This window comes from Styela clava, chromosome 5, assembly GCF_964204865.1.
Source record: "Styela clava chromosome 5, kaStyClav1.hap1.2, whole genome shotgun sequence".
NCBI lineage: Eukaryota > Metazoa > Chordata > Ascidiacea > Stolidobranchia > Styelidae > Styela > Styela clava.
The window spans coordinates 7,506,760-7,521,031 of NC_135254.1; the positions used below are offsets into that span (position 1 = coordinate 7,506,760).

The following is a 14,272-nucleotide window of genomic DNA, read 5'->3' on the forward strand; positions in this document are numbered from 1 at the left end:
CAAGAGATGAGACCGGAAAGGTTTTTCTGGCTGATATCATCCGTTCTGCAAGTTGGTAAGTGATTACGTGTAGATTACCACAATGTGTGACTAGATCAGTGGTTTCTTTAAGTTTTTAAGTGGCGTGTCTTTCTTGGAATTTGTCGAGTCTGGCTCCCCAGCTCGAAAATAACCAGCTAACAATCAGTGGCGTAGCTACGTAGAATGGCGCCCTTGATAGTTGTTTGACAATTTATAACGACTATTATGGAATTTAGGTACTTGTACGTTATTATTTGAGTAAAAATACGAGTTTCAGTTATTCCCAATTTGATTGAAACTTTTTATGATTAATACTTTTTTGCAGTCTTTGTGCCCCAGTTCAAACGGCGCCCATGGCTGCCACACCCTAGATACGCCACTGCTACCAATACCCGATAATGAGAGGAAGTATATTTGATTCAAAAAACATGTTGAAAATAAGGGAATGGATGTACTGAATTCTTTGAAGGCTACCCAGTTTCTTACACCCTGGGTGAGATTGCAAGAACGGAACTTACCACAGAGCTTGAACATGTCAATTACAGCAATTCTAGATCACAGTTTTCAACTGTGCAACAATAACTTAATTAGAAGCAAAATTATGGTCATCAACTATCTTGTAAAGGGCCCAGCAGAGTTCTTCAGCAGCTGAAGTTCACCAAAAGTAAGTTAGAGTAGTTTAAATGAGCCTTATAGTCAGTAATCGAAGTGTTACAATATCAGGAGAAGTGTAGCTCAAGTAAATTAACAGAGGATTTCACCGAACGTTATCAGTCTTTCATTGTCCTTATAATCGCAAGGGCGGGGTCATCAAATCCTAATACAATAAAGGAATATTTCAATTGGACAAAATTCGACCAATCAAAAAATTCTAAAATCACGTGACTTGCGCAGAACCAAAACGGACATGCACTTGCCATGCGCAAATGAACTGTTTTTGACGGTTGCCAGATTTCAGAATTTCGTTTCTGAACGGTCCGATTCTGAAACAATTTGTTCAAAATCGAAATTCTGAAATCTGGCAACTGTCATTTTTTGAAAAATCTCGCGCATGGCAAGTAGATGGCCGGTAATCTACTGCGCATGGTGAGAATTTTTGATTCAGCCAATGGGAGTTGAGTATTTTCGTGCGCATGGCAATTAGGAACTTCCGGTACGGAAGTTCAACCTCCTGTTAAGGTGTCCGTCTGCGCATGGCCGAAACATGGCAGATGGGTTCTGCGCCGATCACGTGACTTGGAATATGCGTTATGATTGGCTGTTAGTTGGATATTGATAAACATATAAGAAATTCTAACTTGGCCAAGTGTTTACAAGTTACTCCTGTTCTGGTCTAATAATGGCAGACGGACTTGTTGGAGTATAAAACGCAAGCTTACTAGTTTTAAAATATAAATATGATACGTCGTCTCAACCCTTTTTTATTCCCATGGAATATTCTTATTTCGCTTCCGGACTTTACATTAGCGTATACGTAAGGCTTGAAACATGATAATATCAGTGTGAAACGTTCAGGGAATATTATACATTCTCCTCAACCAAGTTGAAGTGACGTCATAAATTAACAAAAACACTCGAAAATCGCTTTTTTTCAATTTATTTACAGATTCTCTTACAAACATCCATTTCAAAGTACATTTTTTCGCTCCCGGGCCTTACATTAGGGTATACGTAGGCTTGAAACATGATAATATCAGTGTTGAAACGTTTAGGGAATATTTTACATTCTCCTGAACTAAGTTGAAGTGACGTCATAAATTAACGAAGACACTTGAAAATCGGTTTTTTTTTTCAATTTATTGACAGATAAACAAGCATTTCAAATTACATTTTTCAAATCTAATTAAAATACAAGACACACAAAATAGCAAAAATTCTGATATTTCGTCAAATTTTCTCTTTAAATAAAAAATAATATATTTTTGCACTTTTACAAGAACTTTGTATAAAGTTGAGGTATTTTGTATTTTTTGAGTATTAACATTGAAAACTGGGTAACATTGCTTCAAATTAAAATGGTTTCACTTGATAGGCAATAATTGGAAGAGAATTTATTGCCTCCTTGTTTCATACACGCTCTCTAAAGAAGGATTTGAGCAAGAAGATAGTAGGCATATTGAACCAGGGGCCAGAAATTTTAAGAGCAGAAAAATTCTGCATGATAAGGAAAGTTGCTCATATTTTTTTACATTCAAAAAGGGGGGGGGGGGGGATTATGGTCGAAAATCAAATAGCATAGCATACAATAACACATGTTTGGGACCTCCTGAAGTATGCGCACCAAGATGGCGCACTACGTGAACTCAAGTTGTGTACCAGGTTAGGGTTCATGTTATGCGACATCTGGATGCACATACTTCAGAAGTACCCACGTTTGGACATGGGTCTCTTGCTAGGCTCGAACCAACGCTGTGAACAAGCCAATATCAAGATTGACAAGTAGATACATAAGCAAAATAAATCTTAAATTTTGGGATGGATTCTCTGGCTTGGTTTGAACTACGCCCCAAAGAAGTCTCTGAACGGGCAGATCTGACAGGGCTCCGATTTTCTGCCAAGTCTAACCTATGCTCTTAAGAAGGCACTGGGCAAGTCGTTACTCCAGCATAGGGCTTTTCAAAAAGACCACATAGGAAATTTTGCTTCGTTCCAGGGTGAGGTGCCGGCCAGTCGTTGGAGATATGCAAATATTTGGTATAATTGTGACACAAAAAGGTAAACTCAATATTATAAGCATATATATAGAATACGATTGCAAATAAAAATGTGTTTATGGGTGATTTATTTGGGCGGAACTTATCATTAGGAGCAATAAAATGCAGCATAACTTTTTATAGGGTTAAATTCTACGTTAAGCATTAAATTGAGACCAAGGTACAATTTTCTGATTGCAAATAATTCTAGATTATCAAGTTTTGAATAATTTGGAACAGATTTAAATATTAACGACTTCTGGATCAGTAAAATCTAGCGTGAATATATTGTACCAGCACAGAAAAAAAAACAATCAAAACAAGACAAAAACAATACATTTCAACGTGAAATAAGAAAAAGGGTTCAATAGAAAGTAGACACAGAAGAATAAATAATAAATTAAAACAGGGCAAAATATTGTGTATACGAAAAAATTGTACAATAAAAGATGGATAAATAAATTTCAAGGTACTGAAGCACAGTATATTAATCAGAGGTGCGGTGTGATGTTGACAGAATTTTGTCACAGATTGTGAATCCACAAACACACACATTTGCATTTCTCATGAGACACGAAAATCGTATGATGGTAAAACATCTCGTTATGGAATTCGTGTCCATATATTTGAGCATAGCTGTCTTGTTAGCTATAAAAAACAAAATATATTCAGCATGGATGGGGCTGATGGACACATGCATAATAGTTATGGTCATGAAGTTAATAAAGTCCGTAAATTTTGTTGTTATGCATGTCTCTTCGTGCATGTAGTCCTATTCAGTGGACGCTAAACTTAAATTTAACAATTCCATGGAATGGGACAGGCATAATTGCTATGGGATGGAAATGGGACCGAAAATATGTTCCATGGACAAGCCTGGACAAGCCAAATGAGACGAGATCCTGTCGATGTTTTGGATATTAAATTATTCGAATCGGTTCAGAGCAAAATTTCGTATTGCCGCCATCTTGTTGTTTTTTTACGCCAGTGGTCGAGGTGAATTTTCCAATTTTTTTGTTTCATTGAAGCCATATTTTTTCAATGAATTTCTGACATTTGACCATTTTCTGTAGTAACTTATTGAGAAATAAGTGTTTTTCATTGTGTGTGAACACTCAGCAATCTGTCTTATTGATGTTTTCCGTGTTTTCAGTAATTCATTTGTTAACATTCATTCATTCCAGTAAAAAAGATGCAAACCGTTGCATATCTCCCATTAACTGCCAAGTATTTGAAATTTCAAATAGGTTTCGAATGAATCATTCTCTCTATCTCATTTTTGAGGCTGAAAAATAAAAAAAACAAAATAAGTGGACTGGTTATTTGTCAAAACAATATTTTCCACATGACATGTTTATCCTCGTTTTGAGTGTTGCTCTGAACAAAAGGATTGCCTACCCAATTTATTACACCTAAATGATGTGGTAGATGTGAGGTTTTAATCTGTGATTGCAATTTAGTTTAGTCCTACACAAGAAGGCATCTTTGCATCATGAAAAACATAATTGAAAATCAAAAATATTCTCTAGTAGGTTTGTAGAAAAAATAAACGTGCGGCCCGCAGTTTCAACCAGTTATTTGTATCTGTTTCTCCTGTATAAATAACAGTTGCGCATATCTGACTTAAAGTCTTGCTTTAAACAAAGTTCGGCGCTCCCGAAGTATGTGCAACAAGATGGCGCACAACCTGAACATAGTATGTGTTGCAAGTTAGGGTTGTTCAGGTTGTGCGCCATCCTGGTGCACATACTTCGAGAGCTCCCAAAAATCAATGCAAAAATGAAAACAAAGTATGAAGCACTCACTTCTCTAGTTTGAAGACCCAAGCAACTGCAATTGTTTAGAATAGTGCAAAAGAAACAAGTCAAATGTAGCAGAGTATCCGTTGAATATGTCGAGGAAGTAACTCCCGGATTTCGACGTTAAAATTAAACCAATTACAAACATACCTGAAAATGAGGATAAGTATTAAACAATTATAATTTGTCTTTTTAATTTGTGTGTTGTTTTCGAAACTTTCACCAAACAATGTTATGCACAAGAGGCCATTAATATCTAACAAACTACTATTTTTGAAAGAACCATCTACATTTCATACCCTAGGACCTTGGTTGTTGTAGATGTGAATCCAAAATTTCAATAACTCTAACAGTCGTTCTTTGTGACCTTGACGACACCGATCTTACACACTAGATATTTATCAACAGTTCAATAACGCGGTCTTCCAAGGCCCAGGTTTGTATCCTCAAATCCAAAAAATCTCACAACTTGAAGTATACAATTGACCGCGATTATCTTAATACAAACGTAAAAACAAATCAGCACAAACTACTTGCAATAGAGTAATAATTATAACTAATTCAGCCTTTAGAAGGCCTACTTTATAAACCTACCAAACAAGCCGAACTGAATTACTATCGAATAACTTGCAGCCTTCAAATCAAAAAGAGTTACAAATCATAACATACCGAATTTGTCTGTTACTCCAGGCTTATATTATCACAAGTTGAACATGAAATCATTCGTCAATAAAATCCAATCAAATCAATTAAATAATTCAGAACTGTAAAAAGAATCACAAAAGCGACCTAATGGTTAAAAAGTATCCTTAATCCAATTTGCCGCCCTCCCTCTGAGCATTTTGTATACCCCCTCCCCCACCCCCCTCAAAAAAATGTCATAACCTTCCTTTCCAACGTGCGGGAAACTTAACTGAGATCTTAATGGAAAGCTTATTTACGCGGCTTTATCCCAACCGAGACACGCGTGTCTACTAAACTAGGCTTACGTGGAACAGCCCTGGCTAATCCAATCGTTCTGAAGTTAAAACTGAAAGTCAAGATCGCTAAGCCGATCTCAAATTAATTACAACGAAACTAGCGCAATTCTCTACAAAAGTAAAGCGCTATGTAAAAGCAAAGCACCTAAACTATCCGTGACTGAGCGAGACATGTCTGAACAAGCAATTGCCCACGAAGACCCTCTCAATTGTTTTGTAATCAAGTGTATAAAAACACACTGCCAATCAAAGGAATTACGGCGCCAACAATAACAAATAAATTACTGCACAAGTTAAACGGACACAATGTTTACGTCATAAAAAATCGAATGAAATCAATTAATCGATTAATCCATCTCGATCGGTAATTATGTTGATATGTATTTGTCCGTTGTCTTTTAGACGCTTTCGGATGTTACGCGATATCTCACGAAAGCCAGATTGAATCTGCTCCAAATTTTGCATGTGCACAGCGAATTATCAATTAATTAGTGATGCGACACTCTGTGTCGCTATTAAGTCAGAGCGAAGAATACACGACGCCAGATCGATAAGTCGGCGATCGCAGATCGCTATCTCGTTTTTCGATTTGGTCGCCTTCAATTTATACCAGTTTCCATCACACAGAGCAACGTTCGGAATATTTATTTTTGTTGTGTATTGAGTACAAATATTGCCCGCTCCGTTGTTGACGAGAAAGTAAATCTGAATGCAAGACAATTTTATTGGTATTATACCTCAAAAAGGACCTAACTGGCGTTGGAATCCAAAAACTTTACCGTGCCGTTAACAATTTTTAAAACCAGGTTCTTGAGCTATCTGAAATTGTTACAAGAACTCCGTGTCTCGACCACGTTCGGAATTCCAACTCAATTGACAAAACTAGTCCAACTCAGCATCCTTTGGTGAATTCATTTTAAACCAAACTTCATTGAGGTAATACAAATTCAGTGTGGTTTGATAATAAAAAATAGAGGTACACTCATCAGCGGCGTATCCGTGCACGTAAAATGGCGCTAATGGCAAAGTTAAAAAAAATGGGTTTCATTACATTTGAACCCACGACAATTGCACCTGCATACTATATTGCACCTATGGAAAAAATTTGCACCTACGGATATTTTAACCCATACTAACTCTAACCCATAGATTTTAGCACCCGCATATAGATTGAACCCGCGGATATACGGGTGCAAATGTATGTGTTCAAATGTACGTGGGTTCAAATTTGCTGTCACCCTAAAAATGCGCCTCTTGAAAGTTGCTTGACAATTTATAATGACTATTATTGAATTGGGATACTTGTACGTTTCAGTTATTCCCTATTCAAAACAATTTCATTGAAACTTTAGGCTACTAGTTCGCCTTTTTGCGCCCCTGCTCAAACGACGCCAATGGTACGAGTCATGGCTGCCACACCATAGATACGCCACTGCATATATATATGAACATATGCTGCCATCTCTTCTGGCTACCCGCTCTCGGCAAATGACAGTTATTATTAGCCTAACCTTGCAATATTGCAGTGAACGATATAACATGTAGCAGAAAATCGATTTCAAAGCACATTTATCGTGTTGTTATTTACTGAAAAACACGCCGTGGCCTTCGAAGCAATCAGTTCGTAAATAAATTGATTAATTGGTCTTATGGCGAAGGTTTTTTCGCAGACGATTTGTCATGGCGCCTCAGTTGAGTTTGTCCGACAACACATATCTCAATATTAGCTAAGTTGAAATGAAGTTTTCAAGCATCATTCAAATTAATCGTAATATGGGCTTCATTTAATAATGGATAATAAAACTTACTCATTCCGTTTCAGGTAACACGTAAGACTAGCTAAATTGCTAGACTTACCATTCGTCCCATTTTAGGCGGGACAGTCCCACTTTTCAACGTCTTGTCCCGTGGTCCCGACCGGCCAGCCAAAAGTCCCACTTTAGCGTTCAGCCAGTTAGCATGATACTTTAACATTACCAATTAGCATGTTCTCGTTGCTGTGGGGCGTAATAGTAGCCTACTTACTGAAGGTGGTTGCGTGGTTGCGTGGTTTTGTTTGTTAGCGAATAATTGCTATGATTTGTTGCGTTTAGGCCCCGTACGCCAAACGAATTCTTGACGTTAATGTGAATTCCTTTATATTTTTCGAACCGATATTTTGATGGTTTTCAAATCGGTAAATTGAAAGTTGAAAAAATCGCAACTGTGATCTTTGGTCGCGTCCCGCTTTGAGGTCACAAAAATATGGTAACCCCATAAATTTTCAATATATATAATCATTTTACATATATATAAAAGTCATCAATCTATCACGTGCTTAGGGCCTTTAAAAAGTATGATTCGGCCTTGCATATTTGATAATTATCAATATTGCCGAATCTGGCACCAAAGATGTGTGTGTACCAATATCAAGGTAATTAATTTCGTTCGCCTACTTCACATCAAGTTGTGTAAAGAGACTAATAATAAGATCCTCATGCTTAAACACACACAGTTCTCACACTCGTTACAGAACTAAAATAAGGAAAATCGGAATAAAAACTATCCTATCCCTAACCTGGTACACACACTACGGGAGGACCCGACTTTTAACCTTCGGACCGCAAGCAACTCAATCGCAACAGGCAAGCTTTCTGCCGCAATCCTGAATTACGGCATATTGATGTTTAACGCAATCTTTATATCATTAATTTTATCGTTGCCATTTGGATTGAACAGTTTAATATACAACCAAGATTACACTTGTTTCAACTGAAGATTTTGAAGTGGACAGGTACTGGAGCGCAGTCTAGGCACGTGCGAGTCATAGAGAAATACTACATACACCCCCTTTTTATTCTCTGAGAATGATCAATATTCATGAATTCTAACACAGTTTCGCGTTTACCACTTATAATTTTTATTCAGTCCAAACCTTCCATAATAAAAAGGGTGTTTCAAAAGCGTTTGTACCAATATTGAGGTCACTAATGTTGTTCGCCTATTTTTACATCAAGTTGTGTAAAGGGATTGAAACCTATTGACGGGGGTATATTCACTTGGCTAACACAGACAGTCCACAAACTCGTAATAAAACTAAAATAAAGAAAATGAGATCAAAATTAGGGCCCAACCCTGAACTAGTACACACACTATGGGAGTACTATAAAAAGTATTTCAAATTATGTGTCATAAATTTATTCGTAATAATAGTAAAAGATAAATATTAATGTCAAGCAAAGATATTGTCGAAAACAGTTCATTCAAAATTCTGTATCGGGCATAGGTAGAATCCGATCCCGAAGTATTTCAGAAAGATAGTTCAAGCCTGTATTATAAGCAATAGATATGAGAATCATAATAGTTTTTAAATTGTGATAGTTGGGAAAGAATCCCGAGACGGTTTACGAGAAAATTCAATTTTAAATTTGAGCCATCCTGAGTACGACCAAAATATAGTGTCACCCTGATGAGTGTTCTCCCATAGTATGTGCACCAAGATGGCGCACAACCTAACATAGTATGTGTACCAGGTTATGATTATCAGATTGTGCGCCATCTTGGTGCACATACTACGGGATCGCCCTGATGAGTACCGAATAAAATTAATGCAAATTGACTTTAAATATAATTTTTCAAACAATATTAATAAAAACGCTGGAATTGAATTGAAAAACTGCACGCATTTGTGATCAAAACTCATAAGAGAGTGCTATGGGCGAATTGATATAGGATGCTAGCGTGCTATACAAGGCAATGATCGAATGAAAAAATCGCACCTCAAAAGTACGTCCAATGCTGTGACCTCTTTGCCCAACGCATTATCTTGAATGAACTGTACTCGTTCAAAAGCGCCATGGAAATAGGAAAGAAATTATAAAGAACATTATGACGTCAGATAGATCAATAGTATGTAATCATAATAAGAATTAAAAAGCAATTGTAACGCAATAATATGAGAACAAATACCACGAATACTGGTATACAGTGAAATAAAGTGACAATTTCATTCTAGAGAAAAAGGACACTTGAATGAAAATAGTGCATTCGAATTAAATTATAACAATACTTCAGAAGTTGTCAAATAGAATTATGACGGCATATTTTCCTACTGTGACGTTTATTTTTGTATTATGAAGTCAATTTTTAATACGTGTGTAATACGAAGTATGCTCACATAAACAGATTGTTATCTGACGAAATCACTTCGGAGAAATGCGCAAAAAAAATGATTAATTATTATTCTTTTGCAAAGAGAATGATAAGTTTAAAGAATAGTCCATTTTTAAATAGAGTGTAAATTACAACATGAGGGCATCTTGTGACGAATATCATTCACTTGCTTTTTTGAGAGAAAATTGAAGTTATTTTTTCCGATTTAGTAATCGCGGGCTATCACTTTGCCGGCACTCGTCTGCCGAACGAAGTTCAGACCTCGCCGCCTCCACACTCGAATGTAACCCACTTCCGGATATCCGGACCTTCTTGCACATCATTTTTGATTATCGCGCACTCATTACACAACATGAACTTGTGCGGGCTTTAACTTCAGTAAGGTGCGTTCGCTGTCCAGGATGAGATCATACACTTGATCTAACGTAAGTCCTGAAACGTTTGTGCCGTTAATTTCTGTGATTTCGTCTCCTGTTCGCATCAAACCAGCAAACATTTTGTCGGGATAGCTGTCGCTGAGTCGGGATATGAATACACCTGAAAAGAAAAGTCAAAGATTAGAGATTTGTTTAAAATGTTGAGCAAATTTGGGAGTTGGAATCGAAAAGAATATAATTGTGAATGCATGTTAATGAATATGTTTGGCACTGTAGCATTAATGGGACTTCGAAACAAGGCCATTGATATGTACGTAGCTGCCATATGCTTGAAATTATGTAGCCGATTTTATTTATTATCGATCCGGTTAGGTGAAAAGACTAAGATTTAAAAGCGAGATTTTGCGGTTCTCCGTGATTATACCAAGAATGTGTTGAGTACCGCATGATAGTTCCAATTAATGACCAACAACCACAAACTAATTACATAAGTTTATGCTTCACGGTATAATATAGAGCACATTATTTCAATAGATATATTTAGCACCTAATATTGTGAATGACGGCCTGGATAACCTAGCGAATTTATGAGAGAATACCAACAGCGTGTTTATTCATTACTATGCGGGTGTCCATAAAGTCCCTTTACAATTTCAATTTTGTTATGAAGTCAGTTCTCAATATATTTTAACCAGGTTTGTTGTTTTTTTAATCAGTAATTTTAAAAGTATTTTTACTCCGATTAAGACATATGTGAGGGCCAAAATAATATATGGCATCGATAAATTCCCTTTGCAATTTAAAAAAAAATTAAGACTTTATGGACATCCTTTACATTATCTCAATAGATGTATTTAGAACCTAATATTGTGACTGACAGTACACAACAGCCTCGACAGCCGAGCGACTTTTAGAGACAGAATACCGCGTGTTTATTCATCAAAACATTTTTAAAGAATGTAAAGCTAAATGTACTCACTTCCTGAATCTCCTGCTTCTTTCTTTCTTGCAATATAAAAACCGAACGGGCCTGATGGAGGTTTCACCATTTCTACAAGTAAGGTTCCCTCCGCTGGGTTCATTTGTAAAACTCTGCCAATTGGTCTAAAAAAGAAATGGAATTCATAAATATTTGACATTTTAAAGCCAACAAGTAGTCTTTATGAGGCGCCAAAAATTGCTTAAATTTAGGTAATTACTTCTCGGAATTATCAGGTTATAATTAAGGAAGGTGTAATTGAATAATAATTGGAACAAATCGAATTCCATAAATGGTTTGGTATTCTGGGAAATGGAAATTTTTTGAATGTTGTCAAAGACAATCCTTCGAAAAATTCACTGAAAAAAAATAGTCAGAATTTCTAGTAATAAATATAAGAACACTACCGTCACCAACTATAAGAAAACTACCAACTATCAAGACTATCATATGATAAGACTCTAAATCTATCCCGAGTGAAAAAAGCCGATAAGAAGGCTTTTGACAGGTGGAAAGTCTTTGTCCAGTCTAGACTAGATCATGTATCTGAATAGCTAACCAGTTCATGGCTTCAGATGCATGAATTAACGGCGGTCGAAATTTTATTAAAATGCGACTCAATTTAATGAAATAATGATACTGTTCACAACAACAAATGCATTTTCTTTACAATTTTAGTTTCTTACCTAAAGTAAGAAGGAGTTCCAACGTCGTCCAACTTACGGCGGTTCGTGTTTGATAATATCATTGATAATGGACGCAATGGTGATCTGGAAATAAAGGTGTAAATCGTAAAAATTTGCTTATAGCAAAATATCACGCATTCCGAAGTGATATTGATATGATAAAATGTATTGAATTATACGTTTCCAGTTCAACATTTTATTTGGAAGCACGGAGGGTACTCCCGAAGTATGTGCACCAAGATGGCGCAAAACCTGAACATCGTATGTATACCAGGTTAAATTTGTGCGCCATCTTGGTGCACATACTTCGGGAACTCCCGCCTTGTTGACGTTGCATCATTTGCCATTGCATAATCAGAAGTTTGAAGCCTAAATGCTGTTATACCATGTGGTATCCATATTGAATTCTATTCACAATTTGAACCATTTGGATTCTTTTAATATACAAACCTTTTTGTTCCTGGTGCTTCATCCATATTCTTTGCAAAGTTTTCTGGGTCGGCGATGGTATAACGATTCTTGTTATCAGCTCGCATTCGTGATCTACGTTTGCGCATACGCACAGACGAGATAATAGACGAAATGGAACCGGCTTTTCTTAGAGGTTGTTCTCCTGGTACGTTTGCTGATGAAGTCTTATCCTGCAATGTGGAGCTTCTAGGACGGCTGTTTAGATCATGGTTGCCAGATTCATTGAGGTAATGATGGCTCATTGATCTATGAGACAAAAAATTAAAAATTTTAAATTTTGTAAACTCAAAAAACCTACTAATTTAAATGTATGTTACTAGTAACATGGTTAAATTTAAATTGAATAGGTATATCCAGTGTTTTTTTATCCATTGCCCTAATGAATGTCTGTATATAAATTTGAAGCGTTCGCAAAACTTGTATCAGTTGTGCACGAAGGTACTGAATAGGCCGATTAACCCTTGATTGCGTTTCAATGTCCACATATATGAGAAGATTCCCACAAATTTGAGACAGCGAATGCTATAAGCTCGTGCAACGTTTAAAGTAAGTTATCATAATCAGTTCTAACTTCTAACATTCAAGAAAAATGTGGAAAAGGTAATGTGAGAACCGACGTACCTTCTTTTTTCTTCTTCACTTAGTTTTTCCATACTGATGGCTTTCCTGATATTTTGAAAACTGAAAGCTCCTTGCAATCTGCGACGAAGAGACGGTTTGCGAGTACGTGCTTGTGACGCCATATCTCCACTGAAAATAAATGAAAATATTGTCATGAATGACAAAATCAATTTTAAATAATTTAATAGCGAATGCAATCTTCATTTTAAGTGGCTTAGCGCTTGCTCAAAGTTTGACTTGTGTTTATACGACCGTATTCTCTATGATTTTTTTCCTATATGGTTTTTCACACTATTGCAAGCTGTAAATGCGTATGGGAACTTCGCCAGCCATTCGTTATTGTTTGTTTCGTTTAACTGTTTTCGTCCAATTAGCTAGGGTACAGACTCGATATAACGTTCATCGCGATTAAAATAGAAGCTTTTCGTTATTACTGGCGTTGCTTCAAGTGGAACTCAGCAGGATGTATAAACTATAAAGACGTCATGAATGAATATACCAAGTCGATAAACAAAACAAAAACAACTAGACTTGACAGGTTATCTCTACAAGTGTGCGAGAAATTTTACAATGTTTCATATTTGCTTAATTAGGGTGGTAATTGGGTAATTTAATCTCGACGTAATATTTACTAAAAATAAGCCAATTATCAATAGGTCCATCTAATCGAATTCATTTTCAGGACGATCTTTACAATCAGATAATTTTTTTCTGAAACAGAAAAAATCGCAATTCTGTCATTAATTAACTGCGAACGAGAGCAAAATTTATCATCGTTATAGTCAAAATTCACGGCAGAGACAGTCTAAATAAGGTCATTTTTGAATTTCTGTCTAAATACAGCTGTTTGGGGTGAAATCATTCCAACTCACAACTGCTTACGTCATCAGTGTTTACTACAAAACTCGATCTGCTCCAATGAACGAGAAAGTTGGGAAAATTAAATCAAGTAATTACATGAAACGCCAGAAATGTTTTCAAAACGTCAAGATGGGTTTGTTTTGACATGTCGTTTTTGTTGTAACAAAAATAATATTTGTTCAAACATCTGCACACTGAAAGGCCCATTCTTTGACTTCAATTCTACGGTCAACTGTTTGGATATACTCAAATGCTAGTTACAACATTAATTCGTTGATGGAATTGTCGTTCTGACAAGAGACGCACTATTTGACTGTAGTTACGCGGCAGCAATAAGAGATATTAGACATAACTTTACGATGATAATCAAACCAATAATTTGTTACAATCTGATATAGATACTCAATAGAATAAATATACAGAGTGTCCGTAAAGTCTCTTTACAATTTCAATTTTGGTATGAAGTCAGTTCTCGTCATATCTTAAAACCAGGTTTATTGTTTTTAATTGGTTATTGTTTATTTTTACTTCATTTAATAATACATCCGTGAGGGCCAAAACAATATATGGTATCAATAAATTTCCTTTGCAATTTTAAAATCCGTCAAGATTTTATGGATACCCTATATTAT

General features: G+C 36.1%; 1 protein-coding gene and 1 long non-coding RNA gene across 4 annotated transcripts in view; both read right to left on the reverse strand.

Moving 5' to 3' along the window:
* Nucleotides 1-2,225: 2,225 nt before the first annotated feature.
* On the reverse strand, nt 2,226-5,279 carry LOC120344445 (uncharacterized). Its single transcript, XR_013475311.1, has 3 exons — nt 5,183-5,279; nt 4,520-4,663; nt 2,226-3,999 (listed from the first exon to the last, which is right to left on the reverse strand). It is a non-coding gene; the product is annotated as an uncharacterized LOC120344445 (long non-coding RNA).
* Nucleotides 5,280-8,647: 3,368 nt separating this feature from the next.
* The window catches only part of LOC120344403 (uncharacterized), a 56,639-nt gene continuing 51,014 nt past the window's right edge, over nt 8,648-14,272 (reverse strand). For all 3 annotated transcript variants that reach the window (XM_078112357.1, XM_078112356.1, XM_078112358.1), the window contains 5 exons: nt 12,780-12,908; nt 12,138-12,404; nt 11,688-11,771; nt 11,002-11,126; nt 8,648-10,182 (listed from right to left, as the gene is read on the reverse strand). In XM_078112357.1, the coding sequence (XP_077968483.1) occupies nt 9,989-10,182; nt 11,002-11,126; nt 11,688-11,771; nt 12,138-12,404; nt 12,780-12,908 (799 nt within the window). In that variant the 3' untranslated portion in view covers nt 8,648-9,988. The remainder of the gene's footprint in view (nt 10,183-11,001; nt 11,127-11,687; nt 11,772-12,137; nt 12,405-12,779; nt 12,909-14,272) is intronic.